General features: G+C 46.7%; 13 protein-coding genes across 13 annotated transcripts; 8 read left to right on the top strand and 5 right to left on the bottom strand.

Moving 5' to 3' along the window:
- Positions 1–3,622: 3,622 nt before the first annotated feature.
- Positions 3,623–4,605, top strand: N7446_004443 (RTA1 domain-containing protein; the record flags this gene model as incomplete). Its single annotated transcript, XM_058513192.1, has 3 exons — positions 3,623–3,821; positions 3,892–3,984; positions 4,055–4,605. The coding sequence occupies 3 exons, from the start codon at positions 3,623–3,625 to the stop codon at positions 4,603–4,605; spliced, it is 843 nt and encodes a 280-aa protein (XP_058374521.1).
- A 1,839-nt stretch (positions 4,606–6,444) lies between these two features.
- Positions 6,445–7,189, top strand: N7446_004442 (esterase/lipase family protein; the record flags this gene model as incomplete). The annotated part of the gene is made up of 4 exons (XM_058513191.1): positions 6,445–6,527; positions 6,569–6,845; positions 6,894–6,950; positions 7,001–7,189. 4 exons carry the CDS (start codon positions 6,445–6,447, stop codon positions 7,187–7,189), a joined length of 606 nt encoding a protein of 201 aa, XP_058374520.1.
- A 16-nt stretch (positions 7,190–7,205) lies between these two features.
- N7446_004441 (uncharacterized protein) lies at positions 7,206–7,527 on the top strand (the record flags this gene model as incomplete). The annotated part of the gene is made up of 2 exons (XM_058513190.1): positions 7,206–7,316; positions 7,363–7,527. 2 exons carry the CDS (start codon positions 7,206–7,208, stop codon positions 7,525–7,527), a joined length of 276 nt encoding a protein of 91 aa, XP_058374519.1.
- A 947-nt stretch (positions 7,528–8,474) lies between these two features.
- N7446_004440 (uncharacterized protein) lies at positions 8,475–8,766 on the top strand (the record flags this gene model as incomplete). Its single annotated transcript, XM_058513189.1, has 2 exons — positions 8,475–8,538; positions 8,567–8,766. Coding segments are annotated over 2 exons (264 nt in total), but the record flags the coding sequence as incomplete, so codon positions are not given.
- Positions 8,767–8,804: 38 nt separating this feature from the next.
- Positions 8,805–9,260, top strand: N7446_004439 (uncharacterized protein; the record flags this gene model as incomplete). The annotated part of the gene is made up of 3 exons (XM_058513188.1): positions 8,805–8,832; positions 8,882–9,079; positions 9,124–9,260. 3 exons carry the CDS (start codon positions 8,805–8,807, stop codon positions 9,258–9,260), a joined length of 363 nt encoding a protein of 120 aa, XP_058374517.1.
- A 665-nt stretch (positions 9,261–9,925) lies between these two features.
- Positions 9,926–10,972, top strand: N7446_004438 (SDR family oxidoreductase; the record flags this gene model as incomplete). The annotated part of the gene is made up of 1 exon (XM_058513187.1): positions 9,926–10,972. One exon carries the CDS (start codon positions 9,926–9,928, stop codon positions 10,970–10,972), a length of 1,047 nt encoding a protein of 348 aa, XP_058374516.1.
- Positions 10,973–13,586: 2,614 nt separating this feature from the next.
- Positions 13,587–15,663, bottom strand: N7446_004437 (putative C6 transcription factor (OTam); the record flags this gene model as incomplete). Its single annotated transcript, XM_058513186.1, has 2 exons — positions 13,587–15,315; positions 15,383–15,663. 2 exons carry the CDS (start codon positions 15,661–15,663, stop codon positions 13,587–13,589), a joined length of 2,010 nt encoding a protein of 669 aa, XP_058374515.1.
- A 938-nt stretch (positions 15,664–16,601) lies between these two features.
- N7446_004436 (DNA-directed RNA polymerase II subunit RPB4) lies at positions 16,602–17,232 on the bottom strand (the record flags this gene model as incomplete). Its single annotated transcript, XM_058513185.1, has 3 exons — positions 16,602–16,729; positions 16,834–16,961; positions 17,042–17,232. The coding sequence occupies 3 exons, from the start codon at positions 17,230–17,232 to the stop codon at positions 16,602–16,604; spliced, it is 447 nt and encodes a 148-aa protein (XP_058374514.1).
- A 334-nt stretch (positions 17,233–17,566) lies between these two features.
- Positions 17,567–19,226, bottom strand: trm5 (tRNA (guanine) methyltransferase; the record flags this gene model as incomplete). Its single annotated transcript, XM_058513184.1, has 4 exons — positions 17,567–18,534; positions 18,579–18,653; positions 18,706–18,807; positions 18,872–19,226. 4 exons carry the CDS (start codon positions 19,224–19,226, stop codon positions 17,567–17,569), a joined length of 1,500 nt encoding a protein of 499 aa, XP_058374513.1.
- Positions 19,227–20,157: 931 nt separating this feature from the next.
- On the top strand, positions 20,158–21,131 carry N7446_004434 (uncharacterized protein; the record flags this gene model as incomplete). The annotated part of the gene is made up of 3 exons (XM_058513183.1): positions 20,158–20,624; positions 20,676–21,018; positions 21,075–21,131. 3 exons carry the CDS (start codon positions 20,158–20,160, stop codon positions 21,129–21,131), a joined length of 867 nt encoding a protein of 288 aa, XP_058374512.1.
- A 998-nt stretch (positions 21,132–22,129) lies between these two features.
- N7446_004433 (uncharacterized protein) lies at positions 22,130–23,262 on the bottom strand (the record flags this gene model as incomplete). The annotated part of the gene is made up of 2 exons (XM_058513182.1): positions 22,130–22,995; positions 23,043–23,262. The coding sequence occupies 2 exons, from the start codon at positions 23,260–23,262 to the stop codon at positions 22,130–22,132; spliced, it is 1,086 nt and encodes a 361-aa protein (XP_058374511.1).
- Positions 23,263–23,521: 259 nt separating this feature from the next.
- Positions 23,522–24,862, top strand: N7446_004432 (ankyrin repeat domain-containing protein; the record flags this gene model as incomplete). The annotated part of the gene is made up of 1 exon (XM_058513181.1): positions 23,522–24,862. One exon carries the CDS (start codon positions 23,522–23,524, stop codon positions 24,860–24,862), a length of 1,341 nt encoding a protein of 446 aa, XP_058374510.1.
- Positions 24,863–25,496: 634 nt separating this feature from the next.
- N7446_004431 (cytochrome P450) lies at positions 25,497–27,227 on the bottom strand (the record flags this gene model as incomplete). Its single annotated transcript, XM_058513180.1, has 4 exons — positions 25,497–26,488; positions 26,547–26,799; positions 26,850–27,022; positions 27,071–27,227. 4 exons carry the CDS (start codon positions 27,225–27,227, stop codon positions 25,497–25,499), a joined length of 1,575 nt encoding a protein of 524 aa, XP_058374509.1.
- Between the last annotated feature and the right edge of the window lie 716 nt (positions 27,228–27,943).

Raw genomic sequence — 27,943 nt, 5'->3', positions numbered from 1 at the left:
CGGAAGGGTGACGATCGGCCACCTGGAAGTCCCCGCTTCGGCAAAACCCTCAGGCCCCTTAAGAGCCTGGGGCAACAACATATGGACGGCTTCATGACAAACACGGGTAGTCAGTTTTTATGATTAGATCAAGTCCGTGCTGTATCCGCCTGGTCCCAGAAGTATGCGAGTTGACGGTAGCAGGTCGATAGCAAAACAGAGTATATGTCCCGTAAAAATAAATGCAATCACTAGAACAACAGTTAGTTAATGTGATGGAGATACAAAGACAGGATATTACCACTTCCCCCACTCGATAACCGCACAGAAATCTTTCTTCAGCACATGATGCCCCAAACTAAAGTAGAAAACAATGCCTAGACCAGCTGAAAGGGTGCCGACCCATGTCCTAATGGCAAACAGTGTAGCCAAGTTTTGATGTCGCCAACTGAAGAAGATGCAAGACTCCAGAGCATAAACCCAGAGCAGGGCCGCGCTAATAGAATATGCCGATCTAAAGCCATATGTGAGTACGTATTAAATGATGTTCTGTTCACTAACAAGCTCACATAAACATGGTCAAGGAAGCATAATGGAGACGGGTGTAATAAATATAATCAAAGTATGATAAGGAGACCAGACCAGCACTTCCTATCATAGAAAGTGTGATCCAAAGGTATGGGCAGACTTGGTTGATTGTTGTCCTTTCCCACTTCCACGTCCTTGCACGTCTAGCTGGCCATTGTTGAAGGATTAAGCCAACATTCAGAAAAAGAGTGGAAGCAAGGCTTCCAGTGACAAATAATAGCTTGGTGTCTGCTCCTATGTTGGAAATGTACCTAGTGTGAGGTTGTCAGCCAGGATTGCTTCAGATAAGAACGTGCTGGAGGGGATAATCACGGGATTGTTTGCCCTTCTACCATTGTATTATACCTCGGCTTCCCTGACATTACCCAGTTACCTATCATCCCCAGGAGCATTGCTGCTATGAGTTAGCCCAGAGTTCATGGCGTACAAAGTGATGGGCATCAGACTTGACCAGACAGTTCCTGAAATTATAGGGAAGATCCAAAGGGCGACACCTAGCATTGCCATATGGGGGTGGTATAAGGTATAGTGTTGTATTGCAGGTCCTAGCACTCGACTTGAAGTATTATAATCCCCAAGATCAGCAAGGATTTTGGGCCAAATCCAAAACGTAAGCTTACCAGCAGAGGTAAATAAATGAGCAGAATTCTCCAGGGTACAATATGACAGAGGAAAAAGAGGCAGTAGAATGGAGGAAACAAACGAGTGGACAATGTGAGGTTTTCGCGGGTTAATTTGAAGTAGGGTGAATACATAATATTTAAGAATTATCATAACGTAGTTCACATGCGAGTGGATCACACAAGCGAATGGATCACCGCAGAACACTATAGTTAAGGCGATAAATTACAATACTATTTCCCCACAACAGATGCTTAGACAGATTCTGGAATCGAGAGTATATTTAAAATACTTAATATAGCACTTTGACAAAGTTTAGAGGAAATTTATAATAAAATATGGAAAATATATATGTTTACAGCTGAGATAGCGTAATTACAAGGTAATTTATGGTATCGCCATTATTGAGCCTTTCAATTCACTTCAAAACTCTACAGGCTATATAAGACGCTTATCGATCCATAGGAAAAGAAATCAATTCAGATTCAAGTTGCGGTTGTCAAAATATATAGATATCGAAAAACAGCCTTAACTATGGTGTTCTGCGGTGATCCATTCGCTTGTGTGATCCACTCGCATGTGAACTACGTTAGCTGAATTATTGTGACATTATCATGGAGACACTTATTGGGTAGTAAGCCAGATCCCTGGATAGTAGATTAATCAGCGAGGGAAGCCTCGATATTCATGCAAGTAAAGGGCGTTGGACCGGTCAATATGCCACCCTAATACCAAATTGTGATTCTACTACCGACTTCAGAGATTGCCTAGAACCCCCTAACCCAGGTCAGACAAGTCTAACAGACATGTCTCAAAGTAGTCAGTGATTACAAGCACTAGTTAGCTACTTGCAGGTTGCATGAAAGAATTACTTCGGCATGCGTCCCAGCCCGCGAATAGGCATTCCAGAAAGCCATGTATTTATTGAATTCTGCGTGTTACCAAATGCTCCCATAGCCCTGGTATCTTGAAGATAGGTATACCAGAATATGATTTACTTAACCTGTATATTGTAGTGGTGGAACCCATGACAGTAGCGTATTAGTGGCCTGAGGTATCACAAATGCCTTAGGAAGCTTGCATGCAATCTTCTCCTTCGAGGGCAGCATCCTACCATCATCAATATGACTACAGTTTTTCCACCAGATTCTTCATTCATCATATAGCTTCGAGATCAGTACTTCAGTCGCTTCCTGAGACTACTCTCTATGCCTACGGTGGGCATGGGAGTGGTTGGTTGTCTTCTCTCCATTGATATCGACCCGTCTGCCATATCAGACTGCCATCGAGCCATCCCCATTTCAATATGTATATTGGTGTGGTAGTAATGGTGAAAGGTAAGTCCTACAGGTCACCTTGAATTAGCTTTTAGTTTCCTCTGGAGTACGCTGTTATAAAATTGAACTAGTCGATAACTATATATCTATGATGAGACTTAATCCGATAGATCATCAGATACATATTACTTCCTGTTTAATATAAGCTCCACTAATAAACCCATTCAGTCCTGCGCTATCTGTAGCTTTCACCTTAATCCACTATTTAAAGTTTTCCACGAAATTTCCGTTGTTTCTGGCCACCTAGAAGATAGTAAGGTCTAGCTGGGCACATCGCCCTGTATAGGATGTGTCTATAATTTCTTTTTCCCTTCCTTATTAGTTGAAACTCAGTACTCAGCGGTAAATATGTGGTTAGAAATTGCCCCCTATCCTGTATCCTTGCGCGAAGCTGCGGCTCCGGTGTTGTGACGGCCGAGTGTCCGCGTGTGGGATAAAGGGGTTTCTCACCCCTTTCAAAAACATGGTATCACACTGCCAGCTAAATATTGTGCGTACAGTTAAGTGAACAGTTTATGCGCTTAAGTAAAAGTTTCTGATTTTCGTGTGTTCTTCCCCCTCCTCTGCTCCTATGTCAGGTTCCCAGATACCCCTTAATCTCATATGCGGACACTCGGCAGCCACAACACCGGAGCCGCAGCTTCGCGCAAAAATGCATACACCAAGCAAGGGATGTTATCTCTCGGTCACTAGCAGTGAGTTACCGCCAGCCTGTTCTGGCCGAATGATAGATCCCGACAATGATAGAAGGGAAGCCTCTAGTTAATATTGGAAAAATAACAAGCCTGTACGACTACGCAAGGTGTATAGATCACATGCAGGCAGCATATTTAATTTGAACGCAAAATTTGATGTAAAGGCCTTGCTAGAACTATCGATTCTAGTTTACCTGGACATGTGGACCAAATATTAAAAGAGTAAGGTCTCTTGTGATTCGGTAAACTCGTATGAAGTGATCAAAGATTTCCCTAAAGCAAATAAATATATACGCTGAACTTCTTTACCGTTGGACATCCGCCCAGCTCACTGAATACTGTTTCTTTAGCCCTCTTTCTTTCCCTGGTGACTATTCTTTCTTATACCGAAAACTTTTACTGATGTTAAAATCCCAGCAGCTGCTCCAGGCGGGCTGCCAGTCTTTGATTCAAGGTGTACCAACGCCGTATAGCTATCAACCCTCATTGGCCGCAGGAATCGTTTTTTCTATTCTCTTCTGCTTTCTGACAGTTGCCCACATCGCTCAGTCTACTCATGGAAGGAGGTGGTGGTCACTGGTATTTGCCGTTGGATGCTTCAGTTCGTCAATGCCTCTCCAATTCGTCTCTTTTTATTCTATGCACAAGAAGCTAAATTAATGATGATACAGTTGAACTTCTCGGATGGGTCGCTCGAACCTGGTCTGCTGTATGCCCATATAACTTAAATGCATTTCTCATGCAAATTTCCACACTTATAATGGGTAAGTAGAAATAATCTTCTGGGAAATGAAACGGCTGATACAACATCTAACATGTCTCCGTTCCTCGTAGCTCCAGTCTTCTTTGCAGCCGGGCTTTACATCCTCTTTGGCGTTTTTATCAGCATACCGGGGTGCCACTCGTCGTATCTAAGCCCTATATCTTATTTTTGGATTTTTATCCTGGGCGATTGCACCTCGTTGCTTCTCCAAGGCATAGGAGGCGGCCTTGCTTCGTCAGAAATGGCGCGAATCAATGGGGACTTATCCCAAGGTACTCATATAATGCTAGCTGGTATTATTTTACAGATAGTGTGGATGACTGGCTTTATCTGTTGTGTTGTTCATTTTCTTGCTGGTGTCATCTTCTCCGCCTCTTCCTCAACGTTTGCAAAGACTCCAATTGTACCCTTGCTGCGCGCGATGGTCGTCTCAGTCATCTGCATCTATATCCGATGTATCTATCGTACGGCTGAGTTGCTTCAGGGATGGAGTGGATATTTGATCACTCATGAGGTTTACTTTATATCTCTGGATGCAGGGATGATGCTACTGGCAGCTCTTGCATTCAATATCGTCCATCCTTCTGCGTTGTGCGAGCTCCCTACCATTGGCCTTCACTGATATGACGGAAATATGATTAGACGAGTGAGATAAGCCTCCGCGATGCCAGGATGATATTTCAGGTGACTAGCAATATTATGGTAGAAGATAAGTTTGCTACTATGGGAAACATAATAACGAGTGGGATGTCTATTTGACCTACCTTAAGTCTCTGTCTTAAAACACCCTTCCAAAGTTTTCTGCCTTAAACCGTGTGAACATAACAATGTGTCAGAACTATCCGGCAGTACTTAAAGTCTCACCCTAGTCGAGGAGTGTTTGATTGCTAGGTGCCATCCCCTTAGGGTTGTCTTGAAGCTACGCCCCGGCGGCCGCACGTCTCCGATATCTTACCGTGCTCTGCGCGGCCACTTTGTCGTCATCCTATAGGACCCGGAGCCGCTCCTTGAAATTCTCCCGAGTCTAGCGTTAACGCTGCACGATATATTTAGGGATTTCTAGTTAGGAAAACAATCTGCCACCTACGCGAATCTATCTCTATTTCTATTAGTACCGAAACATAGGGTGATTGCGGCTCTCTAGTATTTAACACGTCATAATCATGCTTATAATGTGACCATCAACTATGATATAATCGGCACGTAGGATAACGACTTCATTCTAGCCGATCTTCAAGAAAATATTATTTCTGTCGATCTGCTAGATGGTCATAAACGAGAAGGTTACTTAGTTCACTTAGATATAGGTAACTATAAGAATGATTTCTAGGCTGCATAAGCTAGTGATCTATATATAGATAGCAATGCGCCACTAATAACTACATCCGTCTCTACCAATATTAATAGTGAACGTCAAAATCCCGATAGGCGCCTCTTAAATGCTTTGTTAAGCGTGGTTTTAAGTCCTTCCGTGTCGTCTACCTAACGTACGCTTAGGCACGGCTAGCAACGGATCCCTACGCTTTTTTACAGAATTTAGGGCTAGGCCACACTCGTAGATCATTAGGAAGATCTAACATACTTTACTGCCGCCTTTCTAGCTTTGTTTCCGCTTGGTATTAGTGGCTATCTAGACGACCGTCTACTTAACGTTTCCTTGTCCTCTTTCGTCGAATAGGCACTAAAGCACCATAGCAGGAGGTATGCTTTAACGCTATCACCTAGTGAGCTACCGACTCTGACTAGAGCAGGTTCGCGCGCCACAAAACCTTTATGTATCTTATATACGACGTACTACAAATTCGGAAATCCTCTCTCGCGAATAAATTAGTCCTTTAACGTCGTCACTAGCTATCAACTATCGACGATATTTCTTCTCTTACGGAAGATCGGCGTCGCAATGCGCTGCAAGATCTAGAGACTAGCCATAAAGTCAAAGATCTAGTCATTTCCCGTCTACTACATATTATGAGAGCCATTGCCATATGGGTCCCTATGTTAGGGCCCTGCGAGGTCCTAGGGTAGTGGTATGAGTTCGGGAAGTAGAGTCTATCGGCGAATGTACGTGCAGGTGTATTAGGAGACTAATTGCTGGTCCTCCATGCGAGGACCAGCGAGCATAATAAATACATAGTGCGCTTAGCTAATGTATTTAGCGACATGCACGGCCAGCCTGGTCCATGCGTGCGATCAGCTACCCTCGCAATGCGAGGGCCAAAGCTCGCTATATATCTTCAGGCATCAATAAGGCACCTGGCAGGTCGGGGTCCTGACAGATATAGCAATAATGACGATGCCGTAGGTCGGCTGATTTAGCGTCGATTCGAAAGCGGTATCATTCTTAATAAGTAGATAAGACAGTCCGAAGATCCTTTATTTCGTGACTTCTTAACGCGCATAAGAAACGCAAAAAAAAAAAAAAAAAAAAAAAAAAGATTAATCGCACCAAAAGAATACGAATATGTATGGGTCAACACCGACACCGACACAATCATTTCCTTCTGGAATCATTTCACTTCATGTTCCTCAGAACAGTGTAGTCGAGTGAGTTCTCCCTGAATAACCCCGAAGATACCAACCTAAAGACATTCTTCAAATGTTTGTTCTACATATTATTATATTATCGTATTCATACATGGCCTCACCGAAGATCGCGAGAGTACGTGGAGAGCGGCGGCGAATTCAAGTGATCCATGGCCAAAGACCTTGCTCTCACCCATAATTCCCAATGCTCGAATCCTTACTTTTGGATATGATGCCTATGTGACTGACTGGAAAACCATGTTGTCTCAAAACAGGCTAGGCTGTCACTCGTGGAACCTGCTGACAAGGCTTGCAACTCATAGGGAGGCTGATAACACTGTGTGCTCCAATGGATGGGATTGATTGGTATCTAGCTGATTGAAACAGAATGACCGCCCCATAATCTTTGTCTGCCATAGCCTGGGAGGTCTTGTTTGTGAATATGTGTGTTATCCACAATGAAATAACCAAGATACGATATTTGACGATTACAGGCATTGACTATTTCTGCACGACGTTCTGATGAGCATCTCAAGAAAATATCAAATTACACTCGAGATATCGCGTTCCTGGCTACACCACATCATGGGTCGGGTCTCGTCCAATGGGCAGAAAAGCTCGCGCATGTTGTTGGGGTGCTCAAACAAGTTAACAGGGATATCTCGAAAGTGCTTAAGGGATGACTCCGAGGTACTCGCCATGATCCAAGACACTTTCCATCATCTGGTTCAGACAAGAGTCCAAAATGGGCTTCAGCCGATTGCTATTACTTGCTTTTTTGAGGAATTACCATTAAGGTTTGTGGGGGTTGTGAGTATCCTTTGCTCCATTACAGTACATGACTAATACTGATCAGGTTGTTCCATCCCATTCCGCTATCCTGCCTGGGTACATACCAATAGGAATACATGAGGATCACATAGGCATGACGAAATTCGATAGTCACGCGAACCCTGGTTTCACGGCTGTTTCTGGTGAGCTTCTTCGATGGGTGAGGGATCTTCCTAGGTCAGAATTTTAGGACGGCTGCACTTCAAAGAACACGAGCATGGATGGGCTCTTGACCTTGGATCATCCCTTGCGAGGCATGACCTTCTCCCTGGATCCTTAACGGATGAAGAAGTTCCCGGAATCAACAACGCACGACGTAATCTAATCGATTGCATAAATCGGACTTTCCGCCGGTACTTTACTTTCGTGCCCGAAATAATGATTGGCAACAACTAGACACATGAAATGGGACAAACAATTTTGATAACGTTGCCTCCACTGCGGTGCTCTTTTTTCTGCCATACCACTTATTGAATTTTACGATTCCAGTACAACACACTCATTACTCATCCTTCAAATCGGTTTGACCAACACACATGATAATTATTTTTTGGACTGGCCGCCAAGGCATTCGCGCAGATCAGCCATTGAGGCCCGCATTTAACCGAGGGACACTCTTTTCATGTCCTCAGTGCCCACTCTTGACTTTAATAGTATTCCTTCTTACGGAGGGTGGATAATTAATTATGGCTGGGTTTATACAATTATCACTAATTATTAACAAAAGGGCATAATTCTTGCCTCTTCGAGTGAATGAGGAACCTGAATTCCAGACGAGTCGTTCCTTGGTAGCGTACCTTGGAAGCCGGTAAGTCACATGGTAGCGGGTTCGCGATTATTCCTTCTTAAACTACATACGTGCAGTAATGGCATCTACAGTATGATATGACGGTCCAACCCAAGTGGGGCAGAACTATGTCAATCCGTGTCAGATGAACAGGAGTCGCTATGCCACTATTAACCGCTGTGTCACCGTCTTCTTTTAAGTTTTTCACCATGTATAGATCGCGATCTAGAACTGTGATATATTCTCTTACGGGTCTCTTTATAAATTACAAACAAGTCTTCTACGAGATTGAGACTGAGATCAATGATCTGATCTGAAAAAATCTTCATCTTTATAACCCCTAAAAAAGTCTTGAACGTCTTTTCATCCCACGAGCAGTTGGTTTTCACTGGCAGGAAGACAGGCTGATATTTGGTAAAAATAAAACACAGATCTTGTCTAGTAAACTCTCTCTATTCTAACGAATCAAAGCCTAAATTTGCTCATCCATACTATGTGCTCTCACCTCACGCCAACTTAACTATCGCGTCTTTTAAATGGTGGCTATGCACCTTCAAATCCTGGCTCTACAGAGGCCTACAAAAATTATCCGCAGTGTACCGAGTTTCTACAGCTAAACTCTGTCCTCTGGGAGAATACTGAGTGAATTTCGACCTTCCTTAGGTGCGCAAAGGAATTCGATGCGATCTTCTACCCGGGAGGACGGGCGTACGTTTTGTGCTTTTAGAGCTATAAGCCGTGATTGACCACAATACAGTAATGTTCGATCTTGCTACTGATAGCCACTCTATCGCCTTGATCCGGCAATTCTGGGAGTCGGCCAAGATCGTGTCCACCGTCTGCCATGGTACCGCAGCCATACTCAACGTCAAGCTGTCAAATTCGTCATTCCTTTTATCCAACACCCCGGTCAATGGCTTCGCTAACTCAGAAGAGGATGAAACGAACTCTTCAGGTACATGCCCTTCATGCTTGAAACCGAGCTGAACGAGATATTAGGAGGCAAATATGAGAAGGCATCCGCTAACTGGGCTTCGCATGTGGTCGTGGCGAAGGATGGCAGATTGCTGACTGGTCGGAACCCAGAGAGCGCTAAGAATTTGGCGAAGGTGATATTAAACAAGTTGAATACGTGAGCAAGTGGTAACTGGGTGTTATCTTGAGCTAGTATTGATAAAAACTCTGAATATGGTGTCCTTCCTTTCTAAGAGATACTTATAGTTCAAACTATCTCTTATAGTTCAAACAAAAGTCTCGATTGTAGCATGTCGTATTTTATTTCTTTGCTCTTTCCTCTTTTTGATTGCAATTCAACATTTAAGGTCCGGACCACCTGTGGGGCGGTGTAAGTCATTCTACCGGTACACTATCCGCAACGGGTGAAATGATCTCATTTCTGTGTCTGAGACCTCCAACTATAAATCGTCAACCCAACCGATTCTACTCTTTTTGTCAATATAGTATGTTTATATATTGAAGTAGTTGGATAGGGTCGTTGTATCGTCAACAATTCAGGCTCGACGTTGGACCATCAGATTGTTAAGCTGGTATAATAAAACAAATGTTTCGTGGGGAAATAGGACAGTGTCATTATGATTGATAGCGCAAATGTTCTAAATCGTCATGATGTTAGTTTCCCATTGGTTTTAAGGCCTAACCGAAAAGTTTAGATGCCACATGGTAAGTGATGATATCAGGTCATTATGTAAGGACATACTACATCTAGGCATAAAGTGTCGATTCTCCTATGTGACTTCCTCAAGCTATTCTACCCAACTCCAGATTTCCATATCCGCCAGCAATGTCTGACCAATTGATCCTAGTAACCGGTGCCTCAGGCTTCGTTGCAACCCACATAATTGACGTTTTCCTTCGGTCCGGTTTCCTCATTCGTGGCACGGTGCGATCTTATGACAAAGTTGAGAAAGTCAGCCAGGCTTTTCCGGAATACGTCCGGGACAGAAGGTTGACCTTTACGATTGTGCGGGATATAAGTTCATTCAATGCTTTTGACGAAGCAGTGAAGGACGTTACGGGTATCATTCATACAGCTACGCCGTTCCAGATGCAAGTCGAAAACAACGAGCGCGACCTTCTCATACCTGCGATTGAGGGCACTAAGAACATTCTTCGGTCGATCAACGAAAAAGTACCTAATTTGCGACGATTGGTTCTCATATCATCATTTGCATCCATAATTGATCTGTCCAAAGGGAATAGACCAGGTTATGTATACAGCGAAAAGGACTGGAATCCAATGAGTTACCAAGAGGCTGCCAAAAAAGGGACTTCCGGCGCGGAAGCGTATTGTGCAGCAAAAGCTCTCGCCGAACGTGAGGCTTGGGACTTTGTAAAAAGAGAATGCCCTTCATGGGACCTGACGACAATCTGCCCTCCTATGATTTACGGTCCAAACAAAAACGCAACGACAGATTTGGCACATCTAAATACATCCTCTGCTGATATCTACCGACTCATGTCACCAACATCAAAGCCAAGTGACCCTGTGCCAGCGAATGATTTTTGGGCTTGGGTTGATGTGCGCGATGTGGCCGATGCCCATTTGAAAGCGTATGAGCTTCCAGAAGCAGGAGGACAACGATTTTTTGTGGCTGAAGGAAATTTTAGCTACCAAATGATAGCAGATATCCTTCGAGAGAAATTGTCCGAAATCAGAGAGCGTGTGCCTATCGGTATGCCTCAGTCTGGTTTGGGTAACGTTGAGGTCTACGGTGTTGATAATTCGAAGTCCAAACAGCTCCTCGGGATTAAATACCGTACACTCCAAAATTCAGTGTTGGACGCTGCCCAGTCCCTTTTGGAGTTAGAAAGGCGAGGACAGACATGAACCCCGTAGATAGTGGTTTTACTTTATTTGATTTACTATCTGTTTGACGGATTGTACCACGCCATTTTGGCCCCTCATACTAGTTCCCTTTCTATCCCATCTTGTTATGTTATATTCAAAGGTAGTGGCTTGTATTTACTGCCATTCACTATCAAAATGCACTACATTCGGCTCGGGTAACATGGGAAGCGTAAATTGTAACTGAGTCTAGTTGGTACTGTTACGAGAAGTGCTACCCCATCTTCCGTAAGTACTTCAATCTTACCACAGGTCTAAATAACACTCTGACAACTAGGCTCAATTGGTCCGAAGCCCTCTTGTCCCGCATGGAGCATGTGGCATTACTTAGCAACCCAGTTTCCCCCAAACTAGGCAGAGCCAGTCCGGATGCCTATAGCGTACCTCCTCCGTCGCTTCCACTAAGCAGTAATCAAGGGGAATATTCAACAAATCAACTCGGTTGCCTGGTCGCAAGAAAGATGTTGACTCGTATCAACGTCAAATAAAGCAGTCAAGATGTAGGATCCGGTCACCGGGCAGTGCGAACAGAAAGTTCCTATTCGTCCCCCTGATTTCCTACATTTTGATGAACTGAACCTCAATCATCTATGCACAGCAGCCAGTACCATAAATTTAACAGCCACTGGTTTCGTTATATATACTCCTTACTCCTTGCCCTCGTCAGAAATACATAGGTTTAGCTTGAATAATGACCATTCTTAGATGACTTAAATTGGCCGCCGGTGATTCCAGGTGAGATTGGCCTCCTATGAAGTTGACATTGATAGGTGCGCAATTTCCTAGAGCGAGCATTCTGTTACAGTTCTTCTGAAAAGTGTTGTTTACGAATAGTGTCGGGGATATCGTCTTGAAACTCCAGAATGCCACCCACTTTACATAAGCGGTCAGGCGATCAAATGATATGTCCGTAGCTGATAATGGTGTTCCCTATGTGGGTGTTGCCAGTAGTATGGACTAAGATAACGAGATAGCGGATGACAACGCATCAAGTTATAGACAACCTGCTAGATCAATTGTTCCCTAGTTATGTATTGTTTGGCGTCAAGTTGTCCATCCCACTCATCGCGCATCCTTTTGGTATTAGATGACCTTCCTCTTTTCTCGTTCCAGCCTATTGCGATTCTAGGGGGGTGACTAACCTGTATATAGTTAAAGATACCCAGCATAAAACTTCCCCCACGCAGTCAATGTTGAGGACATAAAACTGCTTTTCAGTCCCATTACTTAGGCTAATTGACTTACAAAATAAAACAGGTGTCGTCCGACCTGACTCTTCGTTTGTAAGCAACATTCTCCTCCATGACCCTTATGCAGGTTCCCCCTAAGGACCAAAGGCCAGTAAGCACTTAGGGTCGGCTATATCCAGTTCCGTATCCTTTGACACGGATTGACTATTCATTTTGACATCCACTCGATCGTATATCGTCCTCAATGTCTAGTAAATCAAACTTCAGCAAATTTTGGTGATCCAGGGTTCAACAGACATAACTCTCGCGTGGTTGCTTCGAGCTTGTTCCCCTCAGACATATGCACTTCATATATTCGCCTGTCTATAGCTGAATTTGAAAAGGGAATGACGGTTGCAAGCCGAGACGTTGCTTGTTCTCGTGCGGCATGCCTGTTCCCAGTACTAACATACGTCGAGTTCTTCAAGGAGGATCCTATAGTAGGGCTAATAGAAGGATTACTCAATCGCTGCGGCTATATTGACGGCTTCCTGGAGCCTGTGCGTGCTATTCTGTACTTCTACGAGGTTCTGCTCCAAAGTTCTCGGCCGAGAATAAGATCAATCTCGTCCTGTGCCAATATTACCCCGAGATTCTCAAGGATCTCACTTTTACCGACGCAATCCATGTTGCCAAGTCCCACCCGGTAGAGGTGACCGTGAAGCTGCGTCCTGGCGGTCGATTATCGACGGCAAACTACAAATCTTTTCAACTTTTCTTCCTGCCTTTCCTGGCTTTCGTTTCAGGGCTGATGCGCGCAACGCGTGTCTCTTCCAGTATTAGTTCCGGTATTTTTGGACGGATCTAGTCCAGATCCAGCTATAGCGCATATTTCTATACGGCTCTATATGTACTCGGTACAGTAAAAGAGCCACACATCACATCTCGTTCAGGTAATGTTACACAGATGTACATACATGTACAAGGTACGCAAGGAGAAAAGTAAATGAAAAAGTAATCATAATCCATGATATGATCTATGTACAAGGGGATACAATCCATCTATAAACATCCAAAATAGAAGAAGGATAAGAATAAGAAGGATAAAATCCAAAACAGTCCAGACCAACGCAATAAAACAAATTCAAACCAGATCCAATTCCAAATTCCATTCCGAGCCAGGGTAATTCCGTCATCACAAAGCACAAACGCACAACAGCACACAAAAGTGAATAGTGAGTTCTGCATTTTGCAGAACTGCGTACATGGGTAAAATGTGAAAATGCATACATGCATGCAATATCAGTATAATCAAATATATCGCTTGGCACAGAATGTAGAGATAGAAACGCCAAAGGGTGAGAGTCGTGAGGAGGGTCGTTCAAGTTGAAGGTAATAGAGGTAAAAGAATGAGCGAAGAAGTGAAATCAAAGAGGCGGCATAGAAGCATCCCCGTCCTCAATATCACTAACAGAAGTAGCAGGCGAAGCCAGTCCCGAAATTACAGACGAAGAAGTCCCCGTCCCTGCCTCCATCATAGCCTCGTCATACGTACCATGCGCGGTAGTAGGCAAACGCGGCGGCGCAGACTTGGTCGTAGCCATCAACTCCTCGATACCCGGTTTCGCGGGAACATGCTTATGCAACGCGGTAGCATTATCCAGACTCTGCAGCGCGAAGCCCATGAACGCGGCGTTCTTGTGGCTTACGCCTAGCGTCCAGCGATACTCGCACAAACGCACGCGGTAGAAGTCTGCTTCTTCGCTTGTCGGCGCTGTGATGCGGAGGAGCATGCCGAAGGAGCCGATTAGGGAGAAGTTTGTGCGGGCTGAAGCGGGCCAGAAGGAGCGGAGGTGGGCGGGTCGCAGGCGGTTGACGAAGTCCATTGCGGAGATTAGGCGGGTTTTTGCTGCTGAGCGGCAGATGTGTGCTAGGTAGGGGTCTGTGCCTTCGGCGAGGAGAGAGCGCACGATGCAACGGTGCAGGGTGATTTCGGTGGCGAAGTAGGCGAGGTGAAGGGCGCCGTTCCGTGCGTGTTCGTCTGTTATTGTTTCGACGAGTTCGCCGGTTGAGGTTTCCATTTTTAGGGACGGGGGCAGGGAGGAGAACCAGTCTTTTAGTCTGATTTGGGCGGGTTTGGCTTTTTCGAGGATCATGCGTGTGCGTTGATTGCCTGCGGCCTGGAATTCTTCAATGGCGTGTAGTGTGTAGAAGCGGTCGAGGATGTCGGAGAGGATGGTTGTTAGGGCTACCATGTGGCAGAAGAGTAGGGGGCCGTGGCCGACGGCTGTTTCGTCATGCGAGGAGTCTGTGCCGGACGCAAAGGCATCTGAGAAGTCCTGCTCCACGAGATCCTTAACCGTCCAGTTAAAGGCGAATATGTGAGACGGGCGGCCGTGGACAAGTGACGACCATTTATCCTGCATGTACAACGCCCAAGCAAGTCGTTTCCGAAGGCCCTTCTCCCACGTCTTCATGCGCCAGTTCGTGCAGTCCTGGTGCAGACCCAGCTCAAAGCCAGCTGTAACCAGCTGCCCATTCAACGAAGCCGTAGCCAAAGTTGACTTTTGCGTCAACAACAAACCAGCCTGGATAGTCGAGTGACTAGGGGAAGGCAAAGAATCCATCAGCAACTTCAACGCCGTAGCCTCCAAACGCGCAGCATCCGGTTTCCGAGCCGTCTGCGAGCTTGCACCGACGTCAACAAACTTCAACGTCAACACATAGACAGCAGCCAGGAGAAGCGGCGACAAGCCACGACGTTCCCGATACGATTGGCGGAACGCCTCCTCAATCAGGATCGGGAACGACGGGTGTACATGGTCGAAGAACTTCTCAATCAAGGTCGAGCCATACGGTGCCACCAAACTCTCAATGGCATCGAGCGACACAGCCTGCGAGTCACCGACAGGCACGGTATCAACGACACGCATGAAGGTAGCATCATCAGCACACCTCCGCACACGCGAGTTAGAAACTGTGCATTCATCATATTCGTCCAGCGGGAGATATTCCAGCAAAGTCGGTTCCAGCTCAGTGGTCATACCGATATGCTGAGTAGACTGGTTAAAGAAGCCCGGGCGAATCATATTCCGGGCCAGCGGAAGCGGGTGTGCCGACTCGGCTTCTACAGATTGCGATTGCATAGTGGCAGGTCTGGAACCATTGTTAGGACAGTGTTCTTGCTCCGCGGTTCTCAGCTCTGGATTGGTAGTGGACATACCGCTTGACCGATTCTGCTGGTTCCGTTTCGGATAGCTTCCTTTTCTTGGGAGCTTCGGGAGCGGCAGTGAGGGTGAAAGTACAATCCTGGCGATGGAAATCGCATGAATAACACTTGTTGACCATTTCGTTCATAGCACACCTGCTTTTTCTTCGGAGACAGGCGTCACAGGCTCCATCCCGTACGCGGGGAAGGGTCGAGTTGATGGATATGGGGGATGGGGAAAGAGTCGGGGTCTGGGGGGAATGGGAGTATCCCGGCTGGAGAGTGATTGTAGCCATTGTAGATAGGTATTTTACTGAATTCTGGTCAGTTTCATTGGCAGAGACCAGAGATAAGACGAGATGTACAATTTGGCTTATCAAGAAAAAAAAGTTGGTTATCTCCGAGATCACCGAAGTAATCAAGCAGACGAGTCTGCAAGTGACTGCAGTAGAAGGAGATGCCGAGTAGTTCGCTCCGTCATTCCTGTTAAAAGGAAGTCTTGAGAGTAACTAGGTAACCGGGGTGAGGAGAAAGTAAAGTGTAGAGAAAGAAAGAAAGAGAAATGGTATATGATGACATCTCTGTATACTACAAGTACCGAGAACAGTAAGGTCGGCACCCGAACCAGACGATCACCTTTTGCTCTCGTAACAAGAACTTGAACCCGTTGTGGCCATTATCCAAGCCAAATTGTCAAAGATAAGGATTCACCACTGCTGATTGGTGGATGTGCTGAGCTCCCGTGGTATTACGTACTGAATACGCTTATGTCAGCATTTCCAAGTCGACCCTCACCATTCAAGAGCCGCCAATGGAAGGGTGTTAGATAATAAGAATAGACTTACAGGCTAAATATGGGGTGGTAATAGGCACATCCATGTAAGTGTGCATGACTGGTCTCATCCATAGTACTGGGATCTCCGGCCCAATCACAGCCTCATGATAACACTCTTCTCCCCAGCCAATTAGATCAAGACGCAGTAGTGCCCGAGGCAGAACTGGGGAAAAATAATTGTGGAGGAACCATTCAGAGAACACGCGATGTACCTTATTCAGGTAATACTTTGATGCCGGAGTGGAACACGCCGGAGTCAATGACTCCATCCCCGGCACATGCTAAACACTATCCCGGTGGCAAAAGTAATTAACAATCCTAGTTTCTATTACATACACCTCAAAACGCCATGCTCCCAAATTTGAGCTATGCTATGCACATGCAACCTTGACCGTAAGTTTACTCCGTGAAGTTGCGCAGTTTGGTCAGCTCATCCAGCAGCTCCTGCAAATCCCCGTCAGAAATCTTATTCTGGAGACTCGGAATCAAAGACTTGGCTTCCTCGGCGTTGTCACAGCACAGACTCCCTATCCCAGACGTTAATATCAAATCTCCCCGAAGTTTATCCAATCCAATCCATGGACTAGAAGGCAGGGGCTGTGCAAAAGCAACACAAATACAGGGTACTCACCAAGCTGCGACCGCTCAAACATCTCCAGCTCCGTATGCGAATTCAGCAGCCGCTCAACTGCCTTAATATTCTCTTCATCCTTAAACCGCGCAAACACATCTAGGTAATCCAGCGTCTTAGTCAGGTTCCTAGACAGTAGATAATATGTCAGATAAGCGTTTGATCGCTGGAAAATCGGACCATCGTTCTTCCATCTGGAGCTACTTACTCCGGCTCTTCATACTTGTTGCCGCCGCGTCGCTTGTTCTCGAGGACTTTGTGGATGACTAGGCGGGCTTCGGAGAGGGAGAGCGTATGTGTGTTTTGGTCGGCGCCGAGCTTGAGGGTTGATGCGGCTTCGAGCTCGCCTTGGGGGAGGGCGCGCTTGCGGTGCGTGGCGGGCGGGAGTTGGACGCTCATCTTGCGGTGTGGGGGCTGATAAGTGGGTGACGGGGAGCGATGTGCGAATTGTAATTTCAATGATGGAACACTTGTCTGAGGCTGAGATGGTGGGGTTAATGAGATGCGGTTATTCCTCTTGACGTTGAACTCTGCAGTTTCTCTTTGGCAGTTTCGGGCGGTGATGAACTCACCGCTTTTCTGTCAACTAGTTGAATAGACACCGTCCGATGGTTATAGACTAGACTATACGTGCGACCATTTTAATTACTTCAAGGTATGACTCTGATAGAATGATCTCAGGGTATCGATTTTCTTTTGGTCTATGATTTTTGAACGCCTCTTATGTAACCATTTATACCTTGCGGAAAGCCACCTCCCTCGGCAGGCGGAAGCTAGCGCAGAACATCTGCTTCTTGGGACTGACAAGCCTCACATTATGAATGGCAAGCTCCACCTCCTGGTCACCGCTACCTCCAACACAGTCATCAACGGTAATCTTGTACCCAATACGCTCAGAGATTCTCTGACAGATATCGATATGGTCATCCACCTCGTTATCAGAGTTCCCAGAGAAACAGTAGACATGGACCATGGGCAACTTCTGCTCAGTGTGAGGCGCAAAGAGAGCATCCTTGCCGCTGTACACCCCAGGGAAGGCATCGAGGAACTCAATAGCATCCGCGGGCAGGTTCATAACATAGTGGTCGACAAAGGAGGGACGAGTATAAGTTGGCGGCGGGGGTAGCTGTTCCTCCTCCCCGGCTTCAATCTTGCGCTTCTTATCCCTGCGGATCTTGTGGTGCATGGTAACAGTAACAGGCTCTGCTTCGAGGAGTCTGCGGCCTGAGGCACGGACGAAATCCCGTCCATCTTCGTTGAACGGCGTCACGAAGTCTGCCACCTTGTTGCGCTGAACTGCATCCTGCATCACCTCGTACCCGTGCGGGTTGAGGTCGTTGGCCCAGACGAAGATCTTCTTCCGGCCTGCTGGCACGGCGAAGGGTCCTACACCCGCCATCACGTCGCATACCATCTCGCTGGGACGGAACTTCTCGACTAGTCGGCGGTGCTCGGTCTCCAGGCGGCTGTTCCAGTAGACGCGGGCGTAGTCGAAGCGGAACTCGCAGTCTTGCTCGTGTTGGATGACGTTTAGGTCGTTCTCGCCTGCCAGTAGTTCGAATGGGAAGGTGCGGAATTGGCTGTGCGAGCCGACGTCTTCGGTTTTGTTGATCACGGTGCGAATGGTTGGGTTCTTGTCCAGGAGGATCTCGGCGATCAGATTCTTATATGGGAGATAGTTTGCTCGGAGGTTGAGGTGCACTGTTGGGTTAGTATTGGAAGTATGGAGGATGGGATAGGCTTACAGACGTGGCCCACTTGCGTGAAGCCTTGGGGGATTTCATCCATATCCTCGGGTAGAATGGAGTGGATGATTTCAGCTGCATGTAGGTAAGTATCAAGTAAATCCGCTGTGTAGGATAACGGGCGTACGATATGTCCAATAGTCATAGTCCAATGTCAAGTCATAAGGTCCCAGATCCACAGTTCCCTTCTCCACAAGCTCTTTAATAGTCGGCGACCAAGTTGACTTGTCTGGAAAGTCCCATCAGTATGAGTTCCTCATAGCCCGCCTTCAATTCGACTCGAAACAACCCACCATCGGCCTTTAAGTCCTCCCGCAACAACAAAGCCTTCAGCGATGACCCATCCTGACCTTCCACCTGACGGATGGCATTGAGGCGAGGAACAGACAAAACATCATTGCTCTTGGTCAGCTCCTTCCGGATCTTCGAAATATCGCTAGCTTTAAATATCCGCGCGGCGGAGAGGGGCACGCTTCGTCGGAAAAATGATCGGTCGAGAGTGCGCATGGCACGGTTGATGGGCGGTCGAAACATTTCGGGAAGCTCGCGGGGAATCGGCTTGCGCTCGTTGTATTTTGACTCCATTGGAGGTGGAAGGGGTGGTTGTGGCGGTTTGCGATTTGCTGTTGATCGGCGCTCGAGGCGCATGGCGGCCTCGCGATTTATTTCTTATCGGGCACGTGACCGTATCTAGATCTATAGATCGACCTCGGACATACTGGGTTTGAATATATTTGTATAGGGATGTGTAGTTTTGTGGTATAGTTTATTCGTATAAAGGAGAGAATTTATCTTAGACCATGTCCTTTGCTGTTGAAGTAACCTCAAAGAAAAAAATTGAGTGCAGACAAAAATCCATATAAAGCGAGATATGAAGTAAGTATTGCTTAAAAGAATGTTAAGCATACATAGACATTATTTTGTATCTATAATTAGTCCTTGAGCTATTAATCTGCGGGGTATAGCTTGAAGATGGTGATCGAGTCCCATTTTGGCTATAACCAGGCATGATGGTATGGAACCATCGGGGAGCCATCAGGGGAACTGCAGGTCCTATCTCATTGAGAACAACAAATTGTATTATTCCATTGGCACCCCAAGACTAGACCAAGAGGCACTCAATACATCCCGAAGCCATTCAACTTGCCATATGTCGGACTCGGAAAATGGACGCCGAACGGTGCTTCAGTGTCCATAACGACCAGATGATCTTTTACTTGTCCTATAAAGTTTGTGGTAACAGGGATAACAGATTTTGCAACTCAAGTTACGGAATTCGCTTTCCATCTCAAGCTGCAGATAGACGTCACGAAGAAACCATGCAGTGTGGCAGACGTGATGTATGCCGGAAGCAATATACCGATCACCAACAAACACTTAATGTGAAATGATGCTTATACCGCGGAAAATACTGTCCGGGTGGATCAATATTTATGACTTTGGACACGGGGTATATAAGTCTCTCCCTACATCCCCTCAAACGAATATCAAAGCAACCAAGTTTGGAGATCCATTTCAAGCACATATCTTATTGAAACTTTCAAGTCAACCTCGCTTTTGACAGCTTCAACCCGCGAACATGGCCGTCGCACTCCAACCCGCTCCAATCTCCCTGGAGCAAGTATCCGACAACATCGACGCAGTGAACGTCCACAAAACAGACTTGAAAAAGCAAAAAGACCTCTACGACGAATCCGAATTTGACAGAGCCAAAGACAAAACCGGATTCCGTCAATTCAACGACGCCTGCGACCAAGTCAAGAACTTCTATGCGCAACAACACACCCTTCAAACCGTAGCCTACAACCTCAAAGCGCGCAACGATTTCAAGAACAAGACACGCGCCCACATGACAGTCTGGGAAGCAATGGAGAAACTCAACACTTTCATCGACGAATGTGACCCAGACACATCCGAGTCCCAAATGACACACCTCCTCCAATCCGCCGAAGCAATTCGCAACGACGGAAAGCCACGCTGGATGCAGCTTGTGGGACTCATCCACGACCTAGGCAAATTGCTCTTCTTCTTCGGTGCTCAGGGGCAGTAGGATGTTGTTGGTGATACATTCGCTGTTGGCTGTGCCTTTGATGAGAGGATTATCTTTGGCACGGAGTCTTTCAAGAATAATGAGGATTATTACAATCCTGTTTATAGTACGAAGTACGGCATTTATTCTCCTAGGTGTGGACTGGGGAACGTTATGCTTGCTTGGGGTCACGATGAGTATCTTTATCATATTGTTAAAGATCAGTCGTTGATTCCTGAGGAGGGGTTGGCTATGATTCGGTATCACTCTTTTTATCCGTGGCATCGGGAGGGCGCTTATCATGAGCTTATGGATGAGCATGATCATAAGCTGTTGGAGGCTGTTAGGGCTTTCAATCCCTATGATTTGTATAGCAAGAGTGATGAGGTTCCTGATCCTGAGAAGTTGAAGGTGAGTCTGGTCTTCTGATTTTCTTGCGATGAGGGCTAACTTGAAAAACATGACAGCCCTACTATTTGGAGCTCATTGATGAGTTCTTCCCTAAGAAGGTTATCAGGTGGTAGTCAGTTTGGCTGTGCTAGGTCAGCTAATATATGGGGGTCAAAGTGTGTCCAAACAGGCTCGTTGAGGTATCTTTGTATTGCTCCTTTTTTTTTTTTTTTTTGTGTGTTATTCAATTCCGATATGCATTTTTCTTTTTATAACTCCCAATACCAATCAACTCGAGTAGCATGATAAGCACCGCTTCAGAGGTAATTGACACGTAGGATTGCGTTTAAATGCAACAGACATGTTTGTGGATTGGAATTTTGAAACTAGCTGTTGGTTTTGGAACTCGCTTTTTCAGCGGCTCGGAGAAATCAATGCCAGAAGCGGCCTCAGCAACTTGTACCAATACACCAAAGGTAGCATTGCTGTAGTTCCACCAGGTTTGAAAGCGTTGGTCGGATTTGTTAGAAGCTCGCAGTGCATTCAGCATTGCAATGTGGTCCTCCGCAGTGTTGGAAAAAGTTTCTTCGGGTCCCACGTATACAGCGTTAGGGTTGGCAAGGCATAGCACTATCTAAAACGGCGTTGAATCAAGATCAGCTATCCCATCTTCAATTATATCGGGAATATTTGCATCAGTACTGCATACACAGCACGGACTGAGAGAAACTTCAAGCCCTGCAAATGTTCAGTAGATGATACTAGTCCCTACGTGTGTTCTTGTAGCGTTGATCTACAAGATTTGCTTCTCATTGGGTGTCTGCGCCAACTTGAGAGATTAGTGGGAATGAGTGGACCTTACCGCCACTGATACCATGGGGCAACCCTAAAGCTAAATCTAATTAGACAAACGTGAACGAATATCTCATTGTTGCTATATGGTCGCGATGGGTATAGAAAGACGCGAGATTCGATTCCTATATACTGTCTAGAGCTGAAAGGACACCAAACACCAATTGCAGGCTATCATATCATCGTAATTTCATAAAGTAGTTATACCAAAATTACACATGCAAGCAGATACTGGCGTAGGCCCCAGTCTGAGATAATATCTGCTAGACACATGTCTCCTTTAAGATGATTTCATCCCCTCAATAAGGCTGCGATCCAACTCCTTCTGAGCTTCAAGATTCGAGATACGCTCCTTCAGCTTGACGATCTCGTCATCACGTTTTTTGAGCAGCATGCGTGCCATGTCTCGCCCTTTGCTAATGCCCTTGGTTCTAAGATCGTGCTGATTGAGCAGCGCGACCATCTCTCTCTGTGCATGACTTGGTAGCACAACACTATGCTTGTCCAGCACATCTAATAGATTTTTCGACAGATCTGTCATGTCATACTTCGAGTCTGCGTAGAGGACATCGCTATATTTGCCCGGCGTAGGCGTCATACATAGCTCCGCTGATGATGGAGGGAACTGCTCAGTTCGAGAGGAACGGGATGAGAAAGGTGTGGCAAGTGCAGATTGAGTCTGAGGAGAGCTGGTATTTAAAGCTTCGGAGAATTTCCGTTTGCCCGGAGAGGTAGATAAGTGTGTGCGGGGCACCTTTGATGGTGATTCGCGGTGGAAGTCTGGTTGTGACACGAAAGGCTCCGTAGCCTGGCTGGATGATAGCACATTTGTGAGTTCCTCATTCTCATCGGAGTCGTCATTCCATCCAAATTCGTCAGAGGCCTCGGAAATCATTCTGGCTTTGGCCGTTTTCGGAGGGGATATGAAGCTGCGTGGAGGGTTGTCAATGAATCGGCGCTCGGTTTGAGGGGTCATAAGACCATTTCTAACGCCGCCAGGGGTTTTAGGTTTGGAGGGTGTCAGAGACGGAGGATCGACTTCGGATCGAGAGTTGGAAAGAACAGTCGCTTGTTCGCGGATCTCGGCGTCGCTTGCCCAAAGGAAGAACTTGCATCTAAGATGCTGGGGTTGATCGCAGGTCCAGACTATTCATGTCAGCCGCCGCTCTTTTCTTGGTGTAAATTTGACTTACAATATCTCCCGTGGTTTGGGCTCTGTTTCTTAACTTGATGTTGTTTAGCAGCGGGCCGATCTGGGCAGTTACAGCACCAAAGGCCATCCTTGAAGAGACCAGGCCCCGTCGTACGGGCCCGTGGTGAAGACGGAAAGTCTTTCTGGGGGAAGCCATTATATCCCTCCTCTGCAAAGACGTGCTGAGGTTGAAGGAAGATCAAGCTGACAAACGTCGCCATGGAGACGCTCTTATCGCTTATCGCCCCGGACTCTTGGCATCGTCATCTCCAACTGTCTCACTTCTAATTCTTCGCTTGAGACAAACACTGAGACACTGATAACTTTTAATCCATTTGCCTAATGTGGAGATAGTGGTATGCTTCGTGTCAGATCGTTGAGGTTGAGTCCGCATCTTCACACCCAATTTAAGAAACCCAGACCCACCCTTATAACGAAAAGTCCATACTCCATGCTTTTCTACCTGAATAAAAGGTCCAGATGCATACACCATGCACCAACCCAGAAGGACCATTTGCGACAATCCCTAAAGAGCTCTACTTTACAATTTCAGATTTCTTCCCTGAGCTAGCGGACCTGAACGCCTTTACACGCACCAACAAAACAATCCACGCCCTCCTAAACAGAACCCTCTACAAAAACGACGCCATATCTCCCGACCCAAAAGCCCTCTTCTGGGCCAGCACACATAACAAGCCCTCAACAGCCCTCCTAGCCCTAAATGCAAACACAGACCCCAACTCCAAAACAGACAAAGACCCTCGCCTAAAAGGATGCACCCCAATCCTCCTAGCATCCTTCCACAACAGTCTGGCAGTCCTAAAACTTATCCTGTTGCACGATGACGCAAACCCAAATACCCGCGATCACAAATGGATCAGACCACCAATCTCCTGGGCTGTAAAGCAAGGCCACACAGAGATCGTACAAACACTCCTATCAGACCCACGCACAGATGTCAATCTCCAAGATAAATCCGGTGATACAGCGTTGATGATCTGCGCCGATCATCAACCCGCCATGATGACGACGTTTTTGCTTAGTGGGCAAGTTGATCCGCGGATTGCCAATCGGCATGGGTGGACGCCGTTGTCGCGCGCTGCAAGGGATTTCAATTGTGAGATGGGGTTGTTGCTTGCAAGGCACCTGCGGTTGATCCTTGATGGGGATGACAGTGCAAAGCATTGTCAGCACGTGTTTTTTTATGCAGCTGTGAGGGGTCATGCCGATGTTGTCGAGTATTTGGTTAAATTTTTCAGTGAGAAGTTGGATCCGAATGCTGGTGGGGAGAGGGTTGGGCGTGCGGCGTTTTCTTATGTTGATGGGCAGCGGTATGGGCGTGGTGCGTTTACTATTGCTGCGGCGGCGGGGAATTTGGATGTTGTGAGGATATTGCTTGGGTGGGAGGCTACGGATCCCAATCTGCAGACGCATTGGAAGAGGCAGACGCCTTTGTTTACGGCTGCTGAGGAGGGGAGGGAGGATATGGTTGATCTGTTGGTTGAATGTGACAGGGTTGGGTTGGAGATTGCCGATATGCATGGGACTACGCCGTTGGGAGTTGCTGCGTATGGGAACCATGAAGGGATTGTGAGGCGTTTGTTGAGTGGGCCGCGTAAGGCTGATCCCAATGCTCGTGATGAGAATGGGCAGACGCCGCTGTTTAATGCTGCTTTTTGTGGGCATCTAGGGGTTGTGAAAGCACTACTATATGCGGAGGGGATTGATCCTGGATTGGGAGATATGGAAGGAAAGACACCGGTTGAGGTGGCGATGGAGAATCAGTACTATCAGGTCGTGGAGGTATTAGATAACAGGTAACGCATATTCAAGTAGCAAACTTGATAGGAAGCGTGGCATATATACTCTTAACCGATCTTAAATGAGAATTTTCCTAGGCCTTTGTATATAGATCTCTTATCTCCTTCAGAAGCCGTCGTTTTCGCCATGAGACAGCCGACTTCTGTTGACGGTGGCATGACTTCGTCGTCTACTTTCGCGACGAGTCTGTCCACAACTCGCTACATAGATTTTCAGTCCGGATCCAGACCTGGTGAGCTGCTCAGTGACATTATAAAAGAGCCTTGTAGCCGGAATATACTGTATGAAGTATCTTCCGTGTATTTTATATGCATTGAGAAAGTTGACTAGCGCGAGGCGGATCATGTTCTTGTCCTCTGCAGACTCTGTTGTTCTTACTATTATTCTCTTTACCTAACCAATCTCTTCTTTCCTAATGAGTGCCTTCGACATGTGATGACATGTCCGGTACCGAATTTACTGCCAAGACTGCATGACACATGGGCTGAAATGTATATGCACTCTCATTGCATAGAACCCTCAGGTAATCCAATACTATTTGACTTCAATTGTAGGGTCTCCACTATTACAGATAGATTGAAAGACCTATGGTTGTCACACGGAGTTATCTTCATTGTTTGTAAATCACAGTACCCTAGGTCCGACGCGACAACCTCACCTCGATACCAGTCTGTCGAACGAAAAAGCTGTTGTGGGTCACCCAATCCCGATCTGGATGGACCAGCTTGATATCGTAGCGCGAAACAAGAGTCGCAAGCACCTTGTACACCTCCAGCAGGCCCAGATGCTTCCCGATACAGACACGACTCCCACCCCCAAAGGTTAGGTCAGCGTCGTTCATCAGACGCAGACGTTGCTGAAACTCATGTTCAGTCTCCTGAGTCTCATCGCGGATCCATCGCTCCGGACGGAATATATCGGCATCCTCACCCCAGACAGACCTATTGCGGCCGACAACGTAGGGATTCATGCCGACTATGCAGCCCGCTGGGACGTAACGCCCATCAGGGAGGGTAAGTCCATCCTCCGGTACGTAACGTTCGAGGAGCATTGCGACCGCTGGATGGTATCTCATTGCCTCGCGTACCACAGCATCCAGGTATGGGAACTCTTTTGCCGATTTGTAGGACACCACGGGTGTCCCAGACATGTGGTTGTGAGCTGGGATCTCGGCTCTGAGGCGCTCCCAGACGCTTGCGTGCTTTAAGGAGAAGTACAGAGCCGCGTTGATCGTGATACTTGTTGTATCGGCTCCTGCAATCATGTTGATCATCAGGTACGAGATGATTTGCATTTCATTTACAATGTCCGGGAACTTTCCCTTAGCCTCGATGAACTTGTCGAGGAAGTCCGGTTTGCCTGGGTCATGATGGCCGGCGTCTTTGCCCTGGAGTCGGTCCACTAGGTGCTGAATCGATATGTTGGTAATAGTGCCGAAGGACGGCGGCCCGATCCGGTAAACAGGGTTCTTGTCTAACAGGTGATCCAAGATCGGCATTTGACCCACTATGGAAAAGTAGTCCATGGCAGTATTTGCGGTGCTCAGGGTGTTGTCAAAGTCATAGCCCTTCTCTAGGTATCCAATAGGCTGGCTGAATGTAGTCTTACCGACCACATCCCAAGTATCTGCATGGCATTAGTTCTCGCCCTAGTCGGGAATGTATGCAGAAGAGGCTGAACTCACAGAGCGCAATCCATTTGCCCAGATCGCATGCTTTGGTAGCGCTAGGTTCATGGATGAAGTTCTCCTCCAGGCGTTGACAGAGGTACTGGGTCATTTCATCGATATGAGGCTCCAATGGAAGCACTCCGCTCATGGAATAATGTTTAGAGATGGGTCGCTTCTGCCGCGCATGGGCCTCAGGTTTGCATTCGCTGAAGATGTTATAGATTATCTTGCCATTGGCTTTGGCGCTACTGCCATGATAAAACTCGGTCTGTTACAGGTTAATAGCAGTATTCACCACATGAGGCACAAGACTCTCACCTTCAAATAATCCGCTTTGGTGTTGTAGATTGTTCTGATCAACTCGGGGATATCCAGGTCTAACACGTTGGGTGCTATACGCACCACTGGACCGTACTTTTTGTGTAGCTCTTGGACCACCATTTGATAGTTCCCCTGCCGCACATGAAACATCCGCCACAAGTTCGTCCATCCTAATGAAATAGGTCAGCTCGATTAAAGTACAATCCCGCTTAGCTTACCTGCGAGGAAGGGGCCAGGAAACTGGCGCAGGGGGGAGAAGAGATACGTTGTCAAGCTCCAGATGGACAGAGCTGCCAGAATAGCATAAACAAGGATGGTGGCGCTATCCCAGACGCTGAAGCCAGACACCGCTGCGAAAGATACCTCCAATATCATGATGATATAAATACAAATAAATATGGTATGTGACAGGGAATTTTGGGGGATTTTGACACACCCGAGAACCCCGCCCAGAGCATCTGTGATATATAGATGGCTCTTACATAGTGCAGGCTTGCTCCCCCTGACACTGCCGATCATCAGCACTCTAGTTGGGTGCCTCGTTTGCCTTGCCTGGATTCTCCCGAATGGACGCATTGCATGGTCTCCAAGTGCGACCGTGGGTCTATTCGCGCGTGGCTTAAACTAAATTGATGCAGCGTTGATTTGGCCAATGATATGTGGCAGAGATCAACTCTGAATGACGGGCCGAAGGTGCTTAGACCGTTGCGACGCTCCCGCTGCCAGAAGCCTTCCCGCTGACAGTTGACCTGTCGAATGCGCGGACTTCATGCAGTCGAAATGGCCCACATCCCCATTTCCCCGGAGTCAACACGAGCTCTGGCGCGAGCGCCACCACGCATTTTCGAACTAGACGCTGCTACTATCCCAACATAGTATGTCTTTCTCGAGTTAACAGAGGCCACTGCAAAATGCGGCGTTATTCTCGCGCCTGAAACAGAAATGAGCAGCAATAAGTTGGGATCTTCCCAATCAATTATAATCATCCTCACTGATGCTGAATCTGAAGGGTCTGAATGCAATAATTGATAGCCCACATCATTCTACAGGGTGTCATTTTGTTATCACCTGTCATCATTATGGGGATTTGG

This window comes from Penicillium canescens (assembly GCF_028828765.1).
Source record: "Penicillium canescens strain IBT 15451 chromosome Unknown utg000003l_segment0_segment0, whole genome shotgun sequence".
In the NCBI taxonomy this organism is placed as follows: domain Eukaryota; kingdom Fungi; phylum Ascomycota; class Eurotiomycetes; order Eurotiales; family Aspergillaceae; genus Penicillium; species Penicillium canescens.
The sequence above is the reverse complement of the archived record's forward strand: the minus strand, read 5'-3'. Positions and strand labels throughout refer to the sequence as shown.